Below are 23,793 nucleotides of genomic sequence, written 5' to 3' on the forward strand. Positions count from 1 at the left end.
TTCAAGCCTTAACTGAATATTTTTATCGTGCGAATAAAACAAGCGTCATGTAAGCCAAACGAATCGCGTAAAATAATAACAAACTCGAGGCTATTGAAAAACAAAATAAAACTACCTAGAAACGGACGTTGGAAAAGAACGTCAGTGAAATGCAAATATGGAAAGTTGATGCATTTTTACACGTTTGCTTAACCCGGCACCGCCTGGGCTATTTCCGTACCCACGACAGCCTGGGGGGGGGGGGGGGTCGGATCCGACCCCCCCTGTTATCTCGAGAACCAATGGTCGCACCGAGCCCCGCGAGGCGGCGTTCGAAAGGTCTCTACGAGACCTTCCCAAAGCAATCTTAAGATTTTAAGGTTGAGGTCAACTTTCGGGTCAAGGTCAGGTCAAAGGTCAAATTCAGGGGTTTTGCATGATTAGGCTTACGGACAGCGGAATCGATAGCTGCTGCTCGAAACTCACCAAAAATGACCTCAAAGGCCTAGTGAAGGTACCATGTGCGTATAGGGGTCATACTAAGTACGGGTCAAGGTCAGGTCAGGACACGAAAGGTCACGGTTTTCACTTTCTGCTACATGGGCGTGCGACACATGTTTTATGGCTTATTTTTCACGCCGAATCCGATGGTAATGGTTATATGTGACCCCAGCTGGTGAAAAATGTGCATTGAAAGCCCAAAAAAATCGTTTATACCATACATAACTAAACGAGGGCTAAGAAAAAAGGTCAATTTTTCAACTTTTTATTTTTGACATAAAAATGCACTTTTCTAGACGAGCTTTGTCCCAGGAATCTAGTGGTGCCATTTGTTTTCACATGCGATGTTCAGAAGTGCCCCTAATTCACGAAAATGCTTATGACGTCACCATGCCCTATGCATGTTGGAGCTATTTTTTTTTACATTTTGGGGGTCAAAAATCAAGATAGAGAGTTGAAATTTGGGACATCTAATGTTCTAATAGAGCTCTATAACATATATTCCGGTTTTTTGGAAATTCTGAAAATTTTGGATTTTATTAGTTGTTTTTCAAAAATATAGTTTTTTGAATTTTTAGGGGTGAAAAACGCATTTTATGGAAAATCCGAGATATCCATTTTAAAGAACTTGTTGAGCTGCGTCTATTCGTGTCCTTAATTTGCAATTTGCTTCAAACCCTGATTTTTGGCGATTTTTTGCCACTTTTTGACTGAAAACGCCATGTAGTTACATCACTAAAATCGATATATCTCAAATTTTTTTGGAAATTTTTTCTTAAAAATCACACAGGAGACGTCAAATTGATGGGGGAAAAGGTATGCCAAGTTTCAAGTTGATAACGTAAGCGGTTCATGAGTTATTCAAGAAAAACGGAGGGGGGGGGGGTCGGATCCGACCCCCCCAGGCGGTCGCGGGTTAACAATGCTTATCACAACGACATGATAAGAGCATGTCTGCCCAAAATCTTACGTTAAAAATATTCAAGTGTTGCCGTTTTTATAGATCGAAACTCGATATGATTGAAGTACGAAAAAAGGTCAAACTTCAAAGTAGCGGGTGGTTCATCAAGTTTAGCTGATATCTAAATTCACGCAATCCATTGCCTTGCAAGCAATCGGATAAAGTCCGTCTCAAATGACATTTTCTGAATCTCAATAAAAAACGATGGCAATGTTTCAATGCAACCGATGTCTCGTCAAATAATTTTTTACATAATGTGAACATCCCCGAAATTTGCCACGACTCATATAATCACAAGTATAGCGGCTGATCATTAACCCTCGCCGGCCGAGGGGGGCGGGGCGGGTGCCGCCCCCCCCCCATAGGTTTTTTTTTCACGATAGCTCCGAACACGCTGGCGATAGAGAGCTGAAACTTGGCATACCTGACCTTTGATTCAAGCCGGATCTTTTGACACCAACCGCATTTTTGGGTCAGGTCAGGTCATTGACCTATGACGTCATAAGTGAACCTCTGCACGGTCTTCAGATGTCGCAACGCAACTTCGCAACGCCCTCACTGCCAGAGGAGATGTCACAGGGAAATGAAACTTGCAGGATCTAGTATCCATTATGAGTCTCACAACTTGTATATCTCGGATTTTTCCTAAAGGTCATATGAGGTCAGGTCATTTTCGTGACCTCACCATTATAAGTCAACGGGGAAAAATGAAAACTGCTATTCTGGCACCAGGAACGATCTCCAACTATCTCAAGCACACAGAATCGTGATTTGATGCACTCCTTGCAAGGTCAGATGCGTCACTTTTGCAATGTTGACCTTGCGTGACGTCATTTATGACGTCATCAAGGTCATGTTAGTTTTTCGTCAATAGCTCTTGATCAAATTGAGCTAGCGAGTCGGGACAGCCACCAATGGATTCAGGAAGACCTGCTGAATCGAATGATATGCGACATGACCTCTTTCGACCAACTTCGTGACCTGAGGGTGCTGACCTGACCTTGACCTGAGGTCAACACCCCATGTTGACCTGACCCGGACAAAAAGGTACCTATATCATTCGACGCGCCTGAGCGAGGCGAACACGATGCTGCCAAAATCGCGGCTCTGCGGCCGTTTTTTGCGAAGTTATTCACCAAAAACTGAACCGTACCTTGGGGCACTTGACCTGACCTCAGAGGTCACCGGTTGACCTAGGACCTTAAAATCGGGTACCAATCTCTGCGTCTCGTAACGGCGCACACGGTCATTTTTTTCCGCGACGCGCTAGCTCCACCAGGGGCGAAACGGCGAGGGGGGGTCGTACCCGCCCCCCCCCCCTCGGCCGGTGCGTATGTAGAAAACCAATAGGTCCGGCGAGGGTTAATATCGACCATTTAACCCGCGACCTGGTAGGGGGGGGGCTATTTTTTGCCCCCCCCCCTCCAGACTTTTCAATATATCTCCAGAACCGCTGCGCCGATCGTCACCAAACTTTCAGTACCCTCCCGGACATCAATTTTACACATTGTGACCAATTTTTTTTCCAAAGGCTATGATAGGTTGGCCGGAAATGACGTCAGAGTGACGTCATGTTCTGCCGTTTTCGACCCAAAGAAAAAAAAGGGTTTCGCGGGAAGAGCTGTCAGGCCTATAGCTTTGCAAATACAGAAAATGATAAAGACATAAAAGCTGTAGATTAGACAGGGCTACAAAACTGCTATCTCGGATATTTGAAATTTTTGGATTTTGACCCCCAAAAATAAAAAAAAAGATTTTTTGGATATAATAATCGAAAAATCCAAAAAGTTTTTTGAATTTCGCAAAAACCGGAATATATGTGATAGTCCTTACCGCCTTCCATCCACATACCAAATTTGAGATTGATACCTCTTTTTTTGGCGAAGTTATAGCGAAAAAACTGTTCAAAATTGATGACGTCAAATTTTCAAACTCAATTTTTAGCAATTCTAGACCCTGTAGCGCAAAACAAAGACCACCATTAGACTCCCCGCGACGAGCTGCATCGAATCAATACCCATTTTATGCAAAACTATCAACTTTAAGATTTGACCTTTTTGGCCTGACTTTGACCTGACATTGACCTGAACTTCACCAGAAAGTGACCTAAGCCGTACCTGATAGTCTTATAACCAACACCATTGAGTTGGAAATGAAAAATTGGCCATAAAACATGTATCACACAACCTTAGTAAAGTTGGGCTCATGTGACCTGACCTGTGACCCTTGGTGACCTGACCTGTGACCTGACCTGGTATTGCCAGTGACCTCTAATAGCAACATATCTACTAGGCAACTGACGCCCTACCGCTGATTCTCGACAAAATGCGTTTTTCTCGGTGTCATAGCGCATTCCCTAGAAGCCCCGTGAACGGTGAAACATTTCATCTTTGACCTGACCTGTGACGTCATCGGTGACCCCGAGGTCAATTGAAATTTGGTTTCCTGCGATAAATTTGACAGGCCTTTCGAACGCCGTTTGAATTTTGCGGATTCGTCCAGTAGTTTCGGAGATACGAGGGGGGGGGGCAAAAAATAGCCCCCCCCCCCACCAGGTCGCGTTATAAACAGACCCCACCAGGGCGCGGGTTAAATAACTACTCGTCGGCAGGTCGAGCGTTTTTCTAACAGCTTCATTATTCAACGAAGTCCAGAGCTTAGGCTGAAAGTCCGGGCCAGCCTATAATTTACACCCCTACCTATAATTTCGCACAAATTGTGCATTTCACTTACAGCCCTTTTACATGCCTCAACAAATGAGAGCTCCATGAACAGCCAGTTGTCTGTTGCAAACAAGACACGACAAACCTGTCGTGGTTGTGTATTTTGAATTTACTGCGAGCCTCTCCCGACAAAGGAAAATAATACCTAACCTTTCGACTGTTCAACCGGAAAGTGAACTCCCGTGCGCAGGTCGTTTATCTACAAATCAATCACGTAAACAAAGCTATTGGCCAGAAGGCGTTAGTGGTAGGACTCCTGCAATTCACCCGTCTCGACCCGTTCGTCGCATCGCTTCATCTGTAACCACAGATGGCGACAGGAAGTTCCAGCGCCGGCCGTCGGGCGGCGCCACTGGCGACCGCTACCGCAGGAGGTCCTCGGCGGCGCCCCATCTGCAACGACTCAATGAGGCTGGGGAACCACGTGAGTACCGGTCTGTGCAGTACGCGGCAGGGCATGAAACTTCCGCCAGATGCCAACGTTATTTTGACCCCCTTTGAAGTGCGCCGATTCACTGCAAGAAGCTAGGCAAATCCATGAAAGAAATAAAATAAGAGTAGAAAGTTCAACTAGAACTTGAATTACAGAATGAAAGCACCTGTACTCTGACGTCGGTTTAATTCATCGTCAACTGTGCTCTTCACTTCTGTGATCGCCATCTCTCTGGATCGGAGGAGTTTTCCTGCACTGATGCAGTCCGGCGATACTAACGGACCCAGCTGGGGTAAAAGGGAGGAAACGACGGCCACAGTCCGGCCAACAGTCACAGGGCAGCGCTTGCTCTGCCTTAGGCATAATGCTAGGGGTCAGGTCAAATGAGGGTCATTGCCTTTTGGCTTCCTCTGTGGCCATCAGTGCCTGTAGAAGGACCTCTCGAATGCAGGTGACTTGTTAACCCACGAGCCGCTGGGGGGGGGGGCATAAAGTTGCCCCCCCTTTACGTTTTGTGAAATATCTCCGAAACCTGATGAGCTACGAACGTGAAACTTGGCATAGCTTCAAATGAATACCTAGGCAATGTTTGAGGAAAGTTTGGTGGTTGTAGTACCTAAGATGACGTCACAGTGACGTCATAAAGTTTTGTCGTTTTCCGATATGGACCGTTTCTGATGACGCTGAGCATGAAACTCAACTGTAAATGAACTAGACAGCACCTGCTGTCATCCTAAAACATCTAACTACACTTCCATCTAGTTTCTGACCAATAATCGACCCTTTATATTCGGTCCCATATATCTGATGTATCGTGAGGAATATGAGAGTCGCAAATCTATAATTTCACTTATGACGTCACTGTGACGTCATTTCAAATGGGATCGACACCAAATTTGGACACAACCTCGGCTAGGTATTCAGGAAGACATGTGCAAAGTTTCGCTTCTCTATCTCTTCGCGTTGCGACGATATCGTCGCAGAAGTAAAGGGGGGCAACTATATGCCCCCCCCCCCAGCGGCCGGCGGGTGGCGCGGAGGCCCAGCGGCCGCCGGGTTAAACTGCTGGACAGAGCCACAGCCCGTGTTATCGCGGAGTCTGAAGCCCGTGTGTCGACAGGCACGCTGGCGGCGGGGACGATCCAGCGGTACTTCCGTCGCTGGCGCGGACGGACTTTATTCCAGCAGCTGCAGCGGTATCGGGCCGCCAAGCACCACGACCTCGTCGTCTTCTCCCACCAGGTCAGTGGGAAGGCGATGGCTAGGGATACGTTTTTACGGCACATAAGAATGCATCGCTCGTCAATCGTCATATCTTTACCAATTATTTCTCACCCTGCAACGGGCGCAGAGACTGTCTTATCCTACTTAGCCTCCTATTCACCTAGGATAGCTTCCGACAGTCATACTCGGGGCCATACTCCGGCTCCGACGGTAGCAGCTAGCTCTCTCCTCTCACTCCTCTGATGGGATAGTTTATCCGTTTTATCGCATGAGAGAGACACCTCCCTGACCCAGCATTCACTCACCCGTCACCCTTCCCCAGGTGCACATATACGGCCAGGAGTGTTTCCAGTACCTGAACCGTAACCGAGAGGCGGTGCCCCTGGCCTCCGTGGCCGCCGTGGACCGTGAGACCGCCAAAACGACCACCGCCGCCAGGATGAAGATGATGGGCGCCGTGAGGAAGATGCCGCTCAGTCGTAGTCTGGACGACTTCACGGACACAGCCCATATGTGCAGCCCGCACCAGCCGACGCCGGACAGAGGGTGAGTGAAAGAGCTCATAGTGAGCTTAAGTGAGAAATCAGCTCACTGGTGACGCTAGCACCCCGCACCAGCCGACGCCGGACAGAGGGTGAGAGATACTCAGCTCACAGTGAGCTAAAATGAGCCATTAGCTCACAGGTGACACGTTCAGCCCACACCAGTCGGCGGCCCACGGACGGAGAGTGAAAATTAAATGTCAACCGACGGATGCAGTGCTTAGAACCGGCAGCAATGACTGTCAACAATCGAAATGCTCACAGCAATCAAAGAGAGGTTTAGCAAAACATCCAAAGACAGAAGCTGGCAAAACTATATCGGCGTTGACGCTCTCTGTCCGTGTTGCAGCCGCAGCCGGACGCCGGAGCCAGAGTCCTCGCCCCAGCCGTGTCCCAACTGTCGAGCCGGCATGGCGGGCGGGGCCGGTAGAGCTCCCTCGCCCTCCCCTTCCACCGGCCGGCTGGCGGGCGCAACGGGCAGAGGTCCCTCGCCCTCCCCGTCCGCTGGCCACGGGGCCGGAAGAGCTCCCTCGCCCTCCCCTTCCGCTGGCCGAGCGGCTGGTCCGGGTCTCCGCCAGGACCTGGGGGCTCACCCTGGTGCCGTGTCGCCCCAGTTTGAGTTCGAGATGCCCTCCTGCTCGACAGCCACCGTCTCGGAAACTAGAGCCGTGTTCGACAGGCGACCGGGTGAGTCGTGATACATAGCCGAGTGTCTTGATGCAAACTGAACCCTCTCAGGTAGACTCGTGCCTCACGAATAATACCAAATTTAAAATAGCGGTAACCCAAAACTAAGCCAAATACTACACAAAAACATTGAGCAATGCCATCAACTGAGCCGATTTTGGAATACCGTAAAGTGGGGCTATTTGAGACAGTGGGGCTATTTGAGACAGTATCTAAAATCGCTATAAAATGAAGATCGTTGGAATTTTGTGTGATATTTTTGCTCAGGATGGTGTGGAATCGAGCAGTAAATCGCCTGAGCAAAAATTAAGCATAAATTTCAAACGGTTTTTATTTTATAACATTTTTAAATACTGTCTCAAATAGCCCCACTGTCTCAAATAGCCCCAGCTTACGGTAGCTTAAAGAAAACTCGTTCATACCGAGCAGCTTCGTCGTGCTTTAAAAGGAAAATATAATAAAACCAACAACAACCGATAATATTAGCCTTCGATCATAAAATGATCGGTATCGCTTTAGTAATTGCATTAATTGTATACAATTGCTATTCCACCGACCTTGCTGACCCCACGCGACCCCCCCTCCACAGGGAGTCCCCGCTCGGGGACACCGGCCCGCTCCGCCCCGTGCACGCCCTCAGAACCGCCGCCTGCACCGAGCTACGCAGCGCCCGGCCCGGCCCCCGCGCAACCACCGCCACCGGTACCCACATACAACCGGTTCGCAGGCAGCAGCCGCAGCAGCAGCGCGGCGCAGCGGCCCGCCTCGGTGGCGGCCCCGCCGGCAGCCGGCAACACCGGGTGGGGAAAACGGTGAGCCTAATGACGGAGGGAACAGTCCTTAGGAATGGCGATTGGGGCGGAGGACGAGGTGTTTTCAACCACGGATAGCTCATATACGAGTCCTGGACCCCGAACTGGAGCAAGCTGACACATTGGTTGAGAACAAGAGTACATACATGGGTAAAACGCAAGTTAGAGTTGAGTCTATGTTACTGTAACGGTCACTTAGGTACTCATAGTAAGCAACGACCAACTGCTCACTCGTGAGTCGTGAACCAATAGACACTAGACAGTGATAAGCCGTTTCTTCAACCGGCGTTCACCACTCGGCAAATATCACTTTGAACAGCAGCAGTCAGATGGCAGACTCGAGCGACCTCCTAATCCAGTGGAGAGTAGATAAAACAGCCCTTGAAAGACCCCCGTTGTCGACAACTCAGAGTGGAAACAGCGACATCTATCGTAGTCCGTCGCACACACTTCAAGTACGGACGGCAGGCCCTAGATGGCAGTAAGGTTAGCGCCTGAAGTTATGCTGTGCCGCCGAACAGCTAGAAGTTTGCACCGCAGCGCCGCTTGGCAGTTCTTGCCACGCCCCAATCCCAATGACTCATTAGCGACCTGGACAACAGAATTATGTATCAGCTAACCTCTGATATTAGCCTGATATTAACCTCTGATATTAACCTCTGATATTGTGGCGACAATGTCGTTATCATGTCAGATCAGGTAACCGACGTAGAAGACATGAAGCATGACATCCGCGCGCGAACATTTACCTACAATGCAAACATTTCAGTTATTTCCAATACCTGAATAAAGTGCCAGGGCATATTTAAAGCAGGAAGTGAAATTCATAATGACCGGTAAACTTTTTCACACAGTAAAGGTACAATTTGAAGTAACCATCTTTTCTGATAGGCCGCCAGAGACTAGCATTTCCTGTATTGCAATTAACTATTGACGATAATTACACTTGATTCTTCTATCATAAAAATACCTACACCACATGTGCTTCGCTTTAAAGCTGAGAACAACAATAATAGTTTGACACCGACCGTTTGACCCCGCCCCGTGGGTTCCTTGTCGGCAGTTTGGCGACCACATCATCGGCACCGGCTCCATTCATGCAGGAAATGCAGGACAGGGGAGCCAGACAGGCAGACGAGGACGCGCCACCCTTCAACTTCCAGGTCAGCTGACATATGATGCCGGGAATCAATGTTTGTTTGTTTGTTTGTTTGTTTGTTTGTTGTTTGTTAATTGGGGCTTTAGGACGCGCCGACTACTTAGGTCATTTTGCGCCCAGCCGGGAAACAATGACGTCACATTATTGGGCAGCACACATCTGCCAAAAGGAGCAAATTGTTGAAACTACACAGCAGACCACTAGGCTCGCTTACCTAAATCAGCATCTGCATGCTCTCAATTGCCGGGTAGGAGCTCAAGTAACTATACAAAATCATAGAGCATAATGAAGTTAAAGGTCTTCAATAACAGATACCGGATTAGCCGCCCATTCACGCTGAAGGCCCGCTAACTACCCGTCGTCGATTTTGACTCTGCGACGTATTTGGCGCAGAGCATGCTGCGGAAGACAAATGTGAGGCGCAACTCCCTGCAGCGCGGCGGATCAAGCGACAGCGCCGGCCAGCAGGGCGGAGCGCTGCCATCGAACGTCACCATAGCGTCTTACGGAGACGGACAGGGGTAGGTAGCGGGTCAAAACGCTGACATGACTAGCGGAAATCGGGGCAATACAATACTTGCAAGTTAGTTTTAATATTGAAGTGTCATGCTTAAATTTTATCACAATATTTGTAAAGCGCATGACTCCGTTTCATGACATTCTCATGACATTCTCATGACTCCGTCCTCATGACATTCTCCGTCGATCGTGCGAACTTTTGTCTGATGTACTCAACGGACGAATAAAATGTTTCACTTTCAGGTAAACAAACTCATCACCCACCCTGAAGCAACACAAGCATAGCGGAGTTGTAACTTTAACTTAACGAGAGTTTTAAATATACAATGTAGAACATAAGCCAAAGACTCATTTCAAACACACCGTAGCGGCGATCGTCTAATACATCGTCGTCTGTCGCTCTGCAGTGCCAAGGAGCGGAACCGCAGTGCCACCGGGTCGCACCACCCGCCGGCCGCCGCGGCAGCAGAGCCTAGGCCCAGCCAACAGGACGCTGAGGGCGCGGCCAGTGCCGCCACAGCAGAGCCTGGGCCAAGCCGACAGGACAGTGAAGGCGCCGCCGCAGCAGAGCCTGGGCCCAGCCAGCAGGACACTGAAGGCGCCGTGGCCAGTGCCGCCGAGCAGCCGTCGGAGCCCGCCGAGAACGGCGCGGTCGGGTACGCCAGCCAGCCATGGCCGAGGATCATCTTCGAGGGGGAGGCGGTGGACCTCTGAGCGGAGGGCGAGGGGCGAGATCGACCGACTGCGGACAGCGGGGCTACGGAGCGACAGGCTCGGTACAGCAGAGTGGGGGGACTGAGTGCAGCGAATACACGGGCGTGGTTCACGTGCGAACTGAGAGAAACGGTTAAGTGACAGCAAAGTGGCATTCTGAGCGCTGTTTACTGGATGTGCGACCGAGCCTGTGGATACCATCTTTAACCCAAAGACTGTGGACGCTGGCGGTCGTAATATAGGAATGCGCGGAGTTTTCAGGAAATGAGTGAAGCACATACTGCCAGTACGTTATGTTAGCCAGAATACTTGTGTTACTCTGAATGAATGTAACTACGAGTGATTGTGAAAGGATGCTTTGTTGCCCTAGATTCAGTACTTCATTTGAAAGCAATGTCTCATTTAGATAAAGTTCATTTCTTTTAATAGATATCTAAAATAATGACCTGTGCATTGTGCAACGCCTGCCATGCAAAAAGTTATGTTTGTTTTGTGGGCCTAGTATTTTGTTTCTATGGTTGTCAAGATATTAAATGTTAATAAAACATATTTCAAATACTGATGTGGTCCAATAGGTAGGACCTATTTTTGAGTGATCAGTGCAAGTGTTCATGGTATGGAACACAATAAATATTCAAATGTTATCAAGGAACCCGAGAATGTACCTAAAATCAGCTAACATCAACTTCGTAAAAATGTTCCCGTGTTCATAATAAGGGGGAGACACAGCGCAACGTGTTCGTACAAGAACGAGAACAAGAAAAATAAATAAGAGGGAAGGAAAAAGGAAAAGAGAGAGATAGAGAGAGAGAGAGAGTGAGATAGGGTAAGAGAGGAGAGAGAGAGAGAGAGAGAGAGAGAGAGAGAGAGAGAGAGAGAGAGAGAGAGAGAGAGAGAGAGAGTGAGATAGGGTAAGAGAGGAGAGAGAGAGAGAGAGTGAGATAGGGTAAGAGAGGAGAGAGAGAGAGAGAGAGAGAGAGAGAGAGAGAGAGAGAGAGAGAGAGAGAGAGAGAGAGAGAGAGAGAGAGAGAGAGAGAGAGAGAGAGAGAGAGAGACGAAGAGCGAGAAGTCGAAAGAATCTTTAAATAGTACGGCTTCACACATTGCAACTTAGCACGCACAACACATCGAGCTAACAGTAACAATGAGTAGCTCGACAGTAAGTGTGGAGTAACTTAAGAGCAATATTTTTCTAGGCTGCTAGTTACCTTTCGAACTCGCTATAGAGGGACAAGCCTTAGCAATTACTTAATATGACTCTGCACAACGTGGAATTAACGATTAATCAATTTCTCTATTTATTTCTTAATAATCAATTTCTAACCGTTGCAGTGCTGCATAAACAATCTTTTTCTGATAAGATGTGCAAGTTTTCTTCTCATGCGACGAAAACAGCATTTCCTGGCTCCGTCAGTGAGGAATAACTTACAAAATTACTGTAGCAAAGAGTAACAAAATTACCGTCCCTATTATAACTAAAACCCTCGGGGTAAGAGCAAGCCCAGGCGAATAACAAACGTTTTGGTACCCACATTCGAGCGACAGTGACGTCAACTCGGTGGTCAGAAATTGTCCTGTGTGTTATCCGTTGCCTCATGCGCCTTGTCCCATCATCCCATGCAATATTCATGTAACCATCAAGATAGACGGTGCCCCACTGCAATATCATCGTGCAGGGTAAAACCGGAATGCCGCAACACACGATTGTCGACAAATTTACAGTTGAGACGTTGAGATTATGATTTCTTTGTAAAAATACTATCCTCATCATTATTTACACTAAAAGTGTCAAATTACAATTTCCTATGCTAAAATATTGGATTTCAAATTTACTTTTGGTATGCCATGAGCAAACAAAACCTATCTACACTCAGCGATATCCCTGAGGAAAAAACTACATCAGTGTCAGCTGATTCATTGGAAAACACAAGCCAAGGAACAGCCGGGAGAGACAAGCCGAATAATGGTTTGAATGTTTCGCACAGCAGTAATGTTGAGTTTCCAAGTTTCAATAACATATTGTCATCAAGCCACTGCGATGTAGCATCAGTTAGCAAGTCTGCCACGCTGGTGGGCAGCCTCGAGACGCACCACCACCACCATAAGGTGTCTGCCCTATTCATCAGCGAAGACGCTCCCACCGCGCCCCACAAGCCACACGTGGTCCAGAGATACCTCGAAATAACTCAAGATGATGAGACGCGAATATGTAAGCATAACCAATCGGCAGAAGTCGCCGTTTCCAGCCCAAGGAGTAAAAATACAGGCGTCCCCGAAAGTTCGCCAGCGAACACGGCTAAACAGGAGGCAAAGCGAGACCAAAGTAGGACCAAGGCAGAGAGGCAGTCCCGCATTCCAGTGGCTGTGCGAAGTTTGCCAGTGATCGCTAGATTGCGTCAAAACATTGAGAAACAGACAGAAGGGACCAAAGAGCCAGAAAAAGACCCTCCCAAAGTGAAGGAAAGTGATACGACACCACAAGTTGCTGCCAAAGCTCCAAAAGCGGTCGAAAGGTGCCGATCACATCACATTATCGACAGACCCGAAAAGGACTTTATCCAGCTCAACAAGCAGGGAGAGTTTCGCCGCACAAAAACCTACCATCACTTGCATCTCGAGCGACGTCACAAAGAAAAGGCACCGGACAGTGTGACTAGCAAGCCGTCCAACTCCGAAGTTGGTGAAGCGACCGCAGCCACACCGTCAGACGCTCCCGGTAGCGGCGAGCGGCAGACAGCGGGCAGTGCGGCTGGCCCCGCCGGTCCTATCCGCGACTCAGAGGTGTCAGGGCAGACCCCCGGCGCCAGGAGCTCGCCTCGCGTGTCGGAGCCCCGCTCACCGCGTGCCGGCTCCGAGGGCAGTGGCGGCCGGCGCAGCAGTCGGATACCGGTCCGCGCGGGACCCTCCACTTCACCGCGCCGCCGCCACCAGAGCCACGAGTCTCCGAGGGACCACGTGTCGCGCCACGAGAGCCACGTGTCACGCCGGGATTTCCACACGTTCGGCCGGGGGTTAGAAGGGAGCCAACTCGAGTTCCACGAGTCGCGCCTCAGCTACGGCAGCTCGGAGAGCGAGCTGCTGTTGGTGCCCAAGCTGCACCTGCAGACCTCGCAGCCGTCTCTCATCGACGTCAACGACAACAGGCGACTGGTGAGTGCGCGGACGAGGATAAATAGGTACTCATGAAAAATAGATCCTCCAGAAAATGTTTTAGGAGTTTCAATGTACACCGTCGCCCGGTTTCCCTGGAATGCTTTTAGACCTCGAACTTATAAGGGATCGCATGAAAACGTCAGTATTTTATTTACGAAAGACTCGCCTAAAATGCGGTGGATACCACCGGAACAGTCAGTAATTTCATACATGATCAGAAAATTTCATGAACCTGACTCCAATGACATTTGACCTGTTTCTCGGGACCATGTTAGGTCATAGCGGTGATTCGGCGTACGTACAGGGCCTGCATAAGTTTGGTCCTCTCAAAAGATGTGCTCTCTAAGTTGCTATATATATAAGAGGCAGCAATTCGTTTAAGCGTCCAGTACTTTTCCTCACGAACAGGGAGTTACGCTAGAACAGAATCTGACATGCTGGCAGCTCCAGGTTGTGAGGTACAGACGGCTTGATTTTCGACCATGTCCGTTTGAGCTGTAACGGCAGTGCGCTGAGGCTGGTCGCCGGCTTCTGTTTGTCCAGGTACTGCTGGACGATAGCCCAAAATTCATCAATCAGGATTAGATCAGGATGGTAGCCGGCTAACACCTCCTTCCCCTTCAGAAGTCCGGCATGTTCGATTCGCACCACCGCTGGGTCTTGACAGCGATGAACTAGCGCACTGTCCTGAATGAAACTGCGTGACGAACTTCCATCGACTTAGAAGTGAGCCGCTGGAGGCTCTGGTAGGTACTGAGCCTCAGAGAGCTCTTCCAATAGCGTCTCACGGTCCTGTCTGAAGATGGAGCAGCCCTTGCGCGAAAGCGGCTTGACCAATTTTGTCGCCAAGTGGCCTCTTCCCGACCGCATTTTTTAATGCGATTTCTTTCACGGTCGAAATGGTAGACGAACGCCCAAACTGGAACGATCAGCAACGCTGCCAACAGCCGTATGCTTGTCCCACCAACGCCGAACTAAGCAGGCACATGTCCCAACTGATCAGCAATGGGGTGCAATGTCATAACGGCCTGGAGCATGCCGGCTGTCTGGTTCAGCTCCCCAAGATAGAAATTTCAGACCTTCATTTTTCGACACGGCCGTTCGGGTGAACAATCTGTGGGAAACTGGCCGTAGTTCGGTGATCCGTGACCCGAGGTCCGTTCGCGACCTTATGTTCAGCGGCCAAAGACCGTGCAATGCAAAGGTGCAGTCAGAACCGTTATCATTTAGGGGTAGAAACGATTAGGGACCGGAAAGTGTTGTCATAGGAGAGGACAAAACTTTTGCCGGACCCTGTAAGTGCATATTATCTCAGCATTTTAGACTTTTTGTAATTACAAACGAGCCGACATGTGAAATGCTGTTTGACCCATGGATTATGCCGGATATCAAGGTCACGTGAATGTCAGGTCAAGGTCAATAACCTTAGAAAACCTCTGTTGAAGCTTACAGGAAGTAGTGTCAGTGCTCATGAATCCTTACAACTAGAATGTCTCGATTTTCATATGGGTCATCTGAAGTCTAGTCGGTGCCGTTACCTCGCCATTACAAATCAATGAAAAGAATAGAATCATGTAACCTCAGTCAGAATGAAACTATGCTGGAAACTGTCGGCGCCGGCAATGACTTAAGACAATGGCAAACATATAATATCGTGAATTCATAACTCCTTATAAAAGGTATGATTCTTAGTTTTTACATTGTGGACCTCACGTGACGTCATAAATGACGTCCTAAGGTCGACTCTTAATCTAATGCAGCTAGCAAGTCAAAAATCTCAATGGCTTCATAAACGTCATACGAAAGATAAGCACAACTTTGATGCTAATAAGATCTTAAATTGGGCAGGTACCAGTCGGAGCGGCGCACACGCTTGCTTTTTTTAAAACTTTTGTTCAATTAGGGGCGAAACGGCGAGGGGTCACACAACCCTCTTCAGTATGTGAAACGTTGCGCCCGGTCATGTTTAATGTGCGTTACTCCCCCCCCCCCTAGTCACCTAGCAGAGTGCTGTCTAGAAAATTCCATTCCTCTTTTTTTCAGCTGTCAGAAGTGAGCGCACCTTCTCTCCTAGACCACCAGTTCCACAGACTCCGTCGCCGAAGTGACCTGATCATCCTCGACGACAACCTCTCGTCCTTGTCATTGCAGGTGGGAATGGGGTTGGGAACTCGATTTTTTAAGAATGCATGAAAATGATAAAACTATTTTCACAGAATTTATGGTGCATACCATTGCCTCATAAAATCAATATGCTGAGAGAAATGGGGGAAGAAAGATAGGAAACTTGTTTTGAAAAGTTCTTGAAAAAAGATGCTCTTGATGCTGTTACGTCACATGTCACCTTCTGCGGTTGACAAATAATGGCGCATCTGGCGCACCACAGATTACATGTTATACCAATGGGTGAAAGATGTTGTTTGTTTCACTCTGCCATTCGCGCTGTTTTTAACTTTAAATTATGCTAAAACATTTACGGATGAAATGTTCAGTGTCAAAAATTGATGTGTCTGCCGTGTACTATATTCCCACTTAACATTGAGCGCGTGATAAACATTTTATGTACCTCGAATTTTCAAATGATAAAGATGATGAATCGGAGGATGCTGAAAAGCAAAAGCTCATTCCAATATTTGGACTACTTTACGAATAAAATGTTTACATTCCTGTCATCTTATTGATCATTTATTTGTTCTTTTTTATGAAAATAACTTAAGGCGTTGAGAACCGAGGTAATTTCTATCTACCGTGCCTTAACTTACCAGCAACAGCAATCTATCTACGCCCTACGGTGGCAAGGGAGACTGTGAAAGAAGCGTAAGATGGATTCTAAACAATTCTTTTGTGATATACTGAAGGGCAAAGTGCAGAGAAGAGCGTACAAGTCCTGTTTTGTGCCAGGCTGTTGCAGTAGCACTTATGAAACTCCGAAAACGATCTTCGTTCATGTCCCGAACAACATTACCCTGAGGAGATGATCGTCTGCAATAGCAGGAAGAGCTGATGCAAGTACTTTGAAATCCACTATCAAGTCGGTGCTATTGTTGTAACGATCACTGTGAGGTGAGATATTTTGTGCAAGGGCTGAGTGTAATGCCCAGGAGATGACCTCCATTCGCCCCCTGACCGGTCAGGGTTATAAAATTTGAGTGGATGGCGGTCCGTTTGGGGTTCAGATGTCAATTGTATTTTGTTACTGTCAAACAATACATGTTATGCTGGCAGCGAATGTGTGTAACGTCGGTTTTCGAAACAGAAGTTAGAACTGTAACGGCAGAGTGCTTGCTGGTCTCATCGTAAGTATTGTAAGTGTTGTAAGCAAAAGCATTGTCAATATTGTAAGTATTGTGAGCATTGATGTATGGTAGAATATCACCTCACATGATCTCGGCTCAGATAACCCTCCCCGGTGTCCCTGTCAGTAAATGGCACCTGGATCATTACAGATAAGATAATTTGTCATAATTCTTAAAGAATTGGGTGGTTTTGACTCGTTTACTCGAGGTGCAGGTCGCATTTCAATACTTTTCCATAGACTTGCAATGTAAAGGTCACGACTCTGACCTAACCTCAGGTCACATATCAAAAATTCTGAGATATACAAACGACACATACTGCAGGTACTGTTTTGAAGACTTGATGAGAGGAAATAACTTCGTGAAAAACTCAAGCTCTGACGTGTTTGCAAACTTTTCTGAGGTGGGGTCAACAAACCCGCTCTGGTTACCTGACCTGACCTGACCCGGCATTTTTTTCTGAGATGTGCGCAATGAGCATTTAGGAAAAGTCACCAAATATGCGCTGAATGTCTCGCGGCGTTTGGCAATTGTACAAGAAAATCCTGAAAGGCCTCCCCGTCCGAAATAGGGTTAATGTGTATATGAAGAGTTGCAGATGCCAAACATACCCAGATCTAAGACTGCAGTTCCCAGCGCCGCTGCAACGTTTTTAAAACAAACATGCATAGGACATACAAACATGTTTATTTGCATCTGTTTTGGATAATAGCAACTCATGGCGCCATCACCCGCGATGACTGTTAGGATTTGAGATATATTTTTATTTAGGCCATTAGTTTGGCTGTAATGTTTATTAATATTAGTTGGGAGGAGTTTGGTAGTTTTTTATTTAACTTGTGGTATGTTGTGCTGATTGCGGGTTGTTCAAACCTTTCAAATGTAAGGACCTTATTGAACTGAACCCTACCCCTACACTACCCTTCATACGACTGGACGCTTTCCAAGCCCACAAGCATCACGACGCCGAGATGGAATGTAGCCGGGAAATCACCCTCGCCATCTGCTCTAGAGCTAATCGTGTGGGGCGGCGTGTGGGGCGCCGCTTAGCCTATGGGGGTGCACTTCTAGTGGATGGGGGACGGGGGTGCACCTGCACCCCTTTCATATGGAAAGTTACTTCCCTGATTACAGCTCCCCGTATTGCGCCTAATCAGGGAACGGCCAGCAAACGAAGGAACTATTTCTGGATGACAGGCGAATAACCGCTCACGCAAGGAGCGGAGCTCCGCCCCGTCCAAAGTGGCCAACAAAGCAGAGACAGAGGCAGCATCACATCTTCCATCAAAGAACTGGTTTCTGGCTTGGAAGATGAGCTCCATCTTTGCATCCGAGTAGGTGCTGTCAGGAATCAGCTGGTCTAATGGAGTGAGAGTAGTGAGACGACTAGCTATTGTATCAGGGCTGCCTGGTCTTCGTAGCATTTGCACCGATTCTTCTCGATCGGACTCTGAATTCTGTCCCTCCTGCGTATTACTTGAGGCATTGCTATGTAGCTAAGTCTTTGGCAGAGTTTCATTATCCATGCTTTGCAAACAGTGCCATAACAACACAGTTAATTAATCACCAAGCTTCTTTGCAAGTTCCAATACAGTTGAATCGCACGCGATTTGAGTGCAAAAATCAAGAAAGTGCGAACTTGTTCCCGTAAAATATTTTGAATATTGACCTAAAAAAATGAGTAATTTCCAGATAAAATAACAGCGAAATCAGTTTTCGCTTGCCAATAAAACTCACAGATATTGAAGCTCAATTAGTAAAGGAACATTTTAGTATATGCCATTCTTGATAAAACTTCTTAGCCACGCAATACCAGCGCAAAATGAAGAGACACTGAAAACATGACCAATCACTCCGATTTACCATAGGAAAATACATAGAAAATGTATGTCTCAACTGCGCCAAATATACAGACAGTTATATACCTACATGTGACGTCATGATTAGCCCGACCAATCAGAAGCAAGTTGTTTTCAGCCACAAATAATTAATTTCTGAACTAACTAGGCATTTTTTTAACAAAGTGATTTTAAATTAAATCATTAAAAATTCTGAGCTTTTTATTTTACCAAAACATACAGAGCATGCAGATAGGTCCCAACCCTATTGTGAATGGCAGGGTGACAGGTTCATTTCAACGGTCTGTGAAGGCAGTGAAATGAGGCATGAAATAAGGATACGTGCGCGAGAAGTGAGCCCAGTCTTGGAATCGATGATTAATTACTCAAAGTTGACAGCATACCAGAAGAAAATGTACTGAGCATTACGATTTAACATATATAATCAATCAATATATTGACTTCTTTGTGGTCAAGTAACTCAGACTCCACTAAAAATAAGCGTGTGGTTTCAATCCCTCCGTGAAAAAGCTCCCTGAGTTGACCTACCAGCTGACCCTGTTTACCACCCACCCCACAGCTGGCCGGACCGCGGAAGGTGTACACGCCCCCGGACCGGGTACCGATGCCACACCGGCACGTGCCGTACCAGCCCAACCTCAAACCGTACCCGCGACAGTACGTCAAACTGGGCAAACTCGGACCAGACCCGGCCGCCGTCAAAGCCAGGGTGAGGCGGCGAGTGAAAAGAGAGCCGCTGTGAGCTTGTTAGATAGTGAAAACCGGAACGATAGGGCAGGACACTGGCTGGAAAATTAGCCGGGGAAAGGTGATAAGAAGTCAGATAATCGGTGTCAAAAAGTAGGATGAAAGATTGACGGGATCAGATGGGAAGGGACAGAGAGCAGGAGCAAAACGCTGGGTAGGTATAATGTGAGTCGAAGCAAGCTAGTCAGAAGAAATGATAAAAATGTATTCGTTGCGTTTTAATAAACATTGGCAAATTCAGCATCGTACCATAAAAATGTTAAAATATATATAATTTAAATGTTAGCCGTTAAATTTGAAGAATGAATGCCGTTAGGAATTCTTAGCATTTCTTTAAAGAAAGGTTTTATCCAGTCACCCTGTGTGTTCTCACCTGATATGGAATAAAGGTCATACATTGGATCGATGACACCATGGATGCCACCGCTAGGAACATTAGGCCTTTTGATACTATTACTGTGCGGTCCAGGGATATGCTTCCTTTCAATAGCAGAATGAGCAGTAAGGTCTTTATTTCAGCAAGAGAAGATGCAAAAGCAGCAGGAGTATGCGGACCAAGTTGCCAAGAAGAATCGCACAGTGGTGAAGCCAAAATCACAACAGTATTCCAAGCAACAGGACGACCAGAAAAAGTCAGCACACGACAAGGTAGGACACGTTAGCTTTACTGCTGACGCATGTGATCTGAGATGTTCAGTTGTATGCGTCATTATTGTTTTATATTGCTTTTCAAAAAATCACAAAGCAGAAGTAGATTAGTGTGAAAATGATTTGCCTCGTTCGATAACTAACTTTAGCGGAAACTTCCGTAAAACTTGCTTCGGTAAAACAGCACGACCTATAAACATGTAAGCACAAGCAGAAATATTAACGAGGCACCTAATACAATTCCAGATGTTGAGCTACGCTAAGACTGTGCCAAAGCCAAAACAGAAACCAAAGCCAAGAGCAGGGTTATCGCCTAATGCATCTCGCGAGGTAAGTGTCGTTGATTTTTACATAGGTAAGATGCGATAAAAGGCCGGGTCAACTGCTCCCACAGTCGACATCTTTATGGATATCAAGGGAAAGATGAACCAGTTGTCCTAAAGTAAGCCACATTCCATTAAAGGTAGTGTGCCACCTTTGAAAGATTTCCCGTTTTATTTTTCCTAGGATAAGAAGCTTCTGTTTTTACCTAATATCGCAAAAAAAAAATCAAAAATGGGCCTGGAATAGTGCCTTTTTCGCCTAAAAGTTTATCGGTTTTTAGATATGTATAACAACTGTAGTGGGCTCACCTGCAAACAGGCGTCGGGCAACCATCGCGAATGCGGCGCACTTGTGACAATAAGCAAAGGTCATTATAGTGTTACGACCATACGACGTACGGGAATGAGTTATCAGCTGTCTAATCGTAGACAACACAATGTCGAGCCTTAAACTGTAAGCCTGTATTGGTATTGTTTCTTAAATTTGGCTGTCGAACATTAATTTGTGGTTTGAAATATGATTTTATGTAAAATAATTGATATGAAACAGCCGTCTCTTAAGTTATGACCCCATTACACCACACGCAAGTGGCAGAAATGACAATGATCAGCTGACGCATTTTTCTTGGCCGAAGTCAGAGCGCGCGGCCCGACGCACCACGCGTATTTGGAAATTCCGACCTCGACGAGCATCAGAAGCCACCTAACAGGCGTGTTCGAAACCGCAGGAGATGATGATGAACGGGTTTATCGAAACTTGATTGGATGAGCCTATCGGTAATAGCGATTTTAGTGTGTGCATTTATTGTTCATAGTGGTGTGAAATGTGGTTGGGGTACGACCGACAACCCGTCGGGGCGAATTTCGCACTGGGGTACTCAAAATTTGAAGAATTTAAGACGTTTCCATAAGTTTTGAAGGTATGGATAAGTTCTAAAAATCCGGTTCTCCTTATCCGGGTCATTAACTCCATATGGTCCAGGAAAGCTGGCACACTACCTTTAAGACAACTTTATAATATCCTGTCACATCACTACACTTACCAGATGATAAGGACAACATGGAGCAATTTTAAAATCAAGTTAAGGTCTTGACCAATTCTTTTAGCACATTTCAGCACTTGAGCGAGAGAAGAATTAATAAAAATGAACGGTTCTAAGCACCATTCTTTTTTAAATATGTTTGTGCCCCACCTGGGCCTTTTGTCGTTAGTACACACTCATACTGGGTTAGCATACTATATAGGTACACGGCAGTGGTACGAAGTATTTCGGTACCCCCAAGCGGGACAGCCTTGACCGCACGCTTCCTGTCACGCACCCCATGTGGCACCGCACAGGTGTGCACGCTGGGCTATCCCGATTTCTCGGGCCCGGCAGGTCAGAGGGCTGATCCGGGACATGAAGCGAGGCAGTGCCCTCAAGACATGTCACCGGACCGAAGGATCTGTTTAAAGACCGATCAGGCCCGTGTATTCGCGGCCGGGGGCGCTGGCTGGCACAGCGGTAATCCCCACGACCGAGCGAACAAACCATTCCTAACAGACTATGAGTGATGGTCACTTGACGCGGTCTTGGGCAAATGCAAGAATATTTAGTGTAAACACAGAGCAGCTATCTTCTTGGATTTGACGCGCTAAAAAAGATTTTATTCCTTCCCTGAATAAAAACTGTCATCCATGAGGCGCAGCATATAATTGCTACGTAATACGTATAAATATCCAGCATGCTATGTTATAAGTTACAAATGTGTCAATCATCCCCGCCTCTCACAGGTGTCCCCCATGACGAAGATAAGGAAACTACTGGCGGAGAGTAACATAGCCAGCAGTCCAATGCCTTGTGACACACGAGGGACAAAATCAAACGACGTGTCACCAGTCCGGTCATCCGTGTCTTCACCTCCACGTCTAGCACCAGCAAACTCCAACGCTGAGGCAGTAACCTCAGCCAAGCCGCCGCAAGCAGGCAGGCCGGTGACAGGGCGTCAGCCGGTAGTGAATGCACCCGAACCAAGGCCACCGCCGATGTCGCTACCCACATTCGAGGCTCCAAAGACCTCTGCACTTCCGCCAAAGGACAATAGGCGCCGGCCGCGCCGTTCAGTGGGTCGCAGTGCGTCTGTGGGACAGGCACGAGTGGCCAACTCGCTGTCCAGACTGCGGACACTCACCGACCAGCTCGTGACGGGAACAGCAGCAGTGCCAGCTGTGGACGAGGTGCCTCGGCTGCTACGGCGAGACGACTCGTGCCCCACGTTGGGCGCCAGTTCCGACATGGACAGCGAGTACTCGACGGACTCTCTGATCGCCCCGAGCCGTCCTACAGTAGTGTCCATGGGCAGGAGTTATGGTTCCACGTCCCCGCGCGGCCGGGGCCTGTTCCCACCAACTCGAGGAGCGCCCGGCTGCCGGCGGCCCATGAGTCACTGCTCCAGAGGCGTCGGCCCAGAACGGCCCGGCGCTGCCACACAGCCCGTCGCAGAGGACTTCTTCTTTGACACGTGTGGGGGTCACGGCGAGTGCGCGTGCGGCGACCAGTCGTGCTCTCCGCCGCTGTCACCGCACCGCAGACCGGTGGTGACGCGCGGGACCCAGTCTGTCGTGGAGACCCCGTTAAACGAGACGTTCGTGGTGCACAAAAACCCGCTGGTGGTGGACATTGGGATGCCGGTGGGCGCCGGCCGGACACGGCGCTCCTCTCCACGGCGCCGGCTGGGTGGCCTCTCGCCCGACTCCCTGGCCGGCTCTCCGCCCCAGGACTGGAGGATGGGCCGGCCTGATGAGGTACCCTCTCACGCGTCCGTTTTGCACATGATGCGAGAAAGGCATCTCAGGGATAAAAGGCGAGTAGATGCGATCATTTCCGGCTCAATCACTCGCATGTAAATCTGAGTGTTATGTCCTAGTACCCCACGTACCCATGTCAATGACCACTTAGGATGCAATGGTATAATGCGGAGACTTACAAGCTTCAGCGCCATCGCAATGTGATGTTCAGTTAGTGAAATGGTAATCAGTTAAATATACGTTGAGGCAGAGCCCATACAATGGTCTTTGGTCTACCAATCGTACCTGTCGTTTCAAAATGCACACATATAGAGGATTCTTCATGGCTCCGAGTGGAAGATAAAGATATCTTTTCCAAGCGGGTTACTGAAAAACCGAGCGACGAAGGAGCGAGGTTTTTCGGTTACACGCGAGGAAAAGATATCCGATCTTCCACGAGTGAGCCATGAGGAATCCTACTCGTATATCTTTCTATGTTGAGGTTTATTCTTAATTATTTAAATATCATATTCAAATGTATATGATATGTAAAAATAGAATTAGAGTATTTTGTATTTAGTTCATGAGTTTCATACACAAACAACCGCTAAAAATGGCTCGCTTATTGACCCATCATCACTTGAACTCTTGATTTTTAGCTTTGAACCCGCGAGACATTATCTTCGCATCTCAGAGGGATGCAGAGATAACAAATTCTTATCCTTGCATCTTAGAGGAGTGCGAGA

At 47.7% G+C, this 23,793-nt stretch overlaps 3 protein-coding genes across 3 annotated transcripts in view; 2 read left to right on the forward strand and 1 right to left on the reverse strand.

Annotated features, from left to right (window-relative positions):
* Positions 1-10,948, forward strand: part of LOC122371129 (neither inactivation nor afterpotential protein C-like) — a 36,147-nt gene extending 25,199 nt beyond the window's left edge. Inside the window, exons 23-30 of the mRNA XM_043347242.1 lie at positions 4,475-4,588; positions 5,718-5,839; positions 6,144-6,367; positions 6,713-7,050; positions 7,640-7,862; positions 8,926-9,025; positions 9,415-9,542; positions 9,948-10,948. Of these exons, the coding sequence (XP_043203177.1) occupies positions 4,475-4,588; positions 5,718-5,839; positions 6,144-6,367; positions 6,713-7,050; positions 7,640-7,862; positions 8,926-9,025; positions 9,415-9,542; positions 9,948-10,254 (1,556 nt within the window). The 3' untranslated portion in view covers positions 10,255-10,948. The remainder of the gene's footprint in view (positions 1-4,474; positions 4,589-5,717; positions 5,840-6,143; positions 6,368-6,712; positions 7,051-7,639; positions 7,863-8,925; positions 9,026-9,414; positions 9,543-9,947) is intronic.
* The window catches only part of LOC122371131 (LETM1 domain-containing protein 1-like), a 41,990-nt gene that overhangs the window by 6,163 nt on the left and 12,034 nt on the right, over positions 1-23,793 (reverse strand). The window lies entirely within an intron of this gene.
* LOC122371130 lies at positions 11,927-23,324 on the forward strand. Its single transcript, XM_043347243.1, has 6 exons — positions 11,927-13,404; positions 15,451-15,558; positions 19,122-19,271; positions 19,829-19,957; positions 20,204-20,287; positions 22,055-23,324. Exons 1-6 carry the CDS (start codon positions 12,100-12,102, stop codon positions 23,165-23,167), a joined length of 2,889 nt encoding a protein of 962 aa, XP_043203178.1. The 5' UTR covers positions 11,927-12,099; the 3' UTR covers positions 23,168-23,324.

Source organism: Amphibalanus amphitrite, unplaced genomic scaffold, assembly GCF_019059575.1.
Source record: "Amphibalanus amphitrite isolate SeventyFive unplaced genomic scaffold, NRLGWU_Aamphi_draft 001207F_arrow, whole genome shotgun sequence".
Lineage (NCBI taxonomy): Eukaryota > Metazoa > Arthropoda > Thecostraca > Balanomorpha > Balanidae > Amphibalanus > Amphibalanus amphitrite.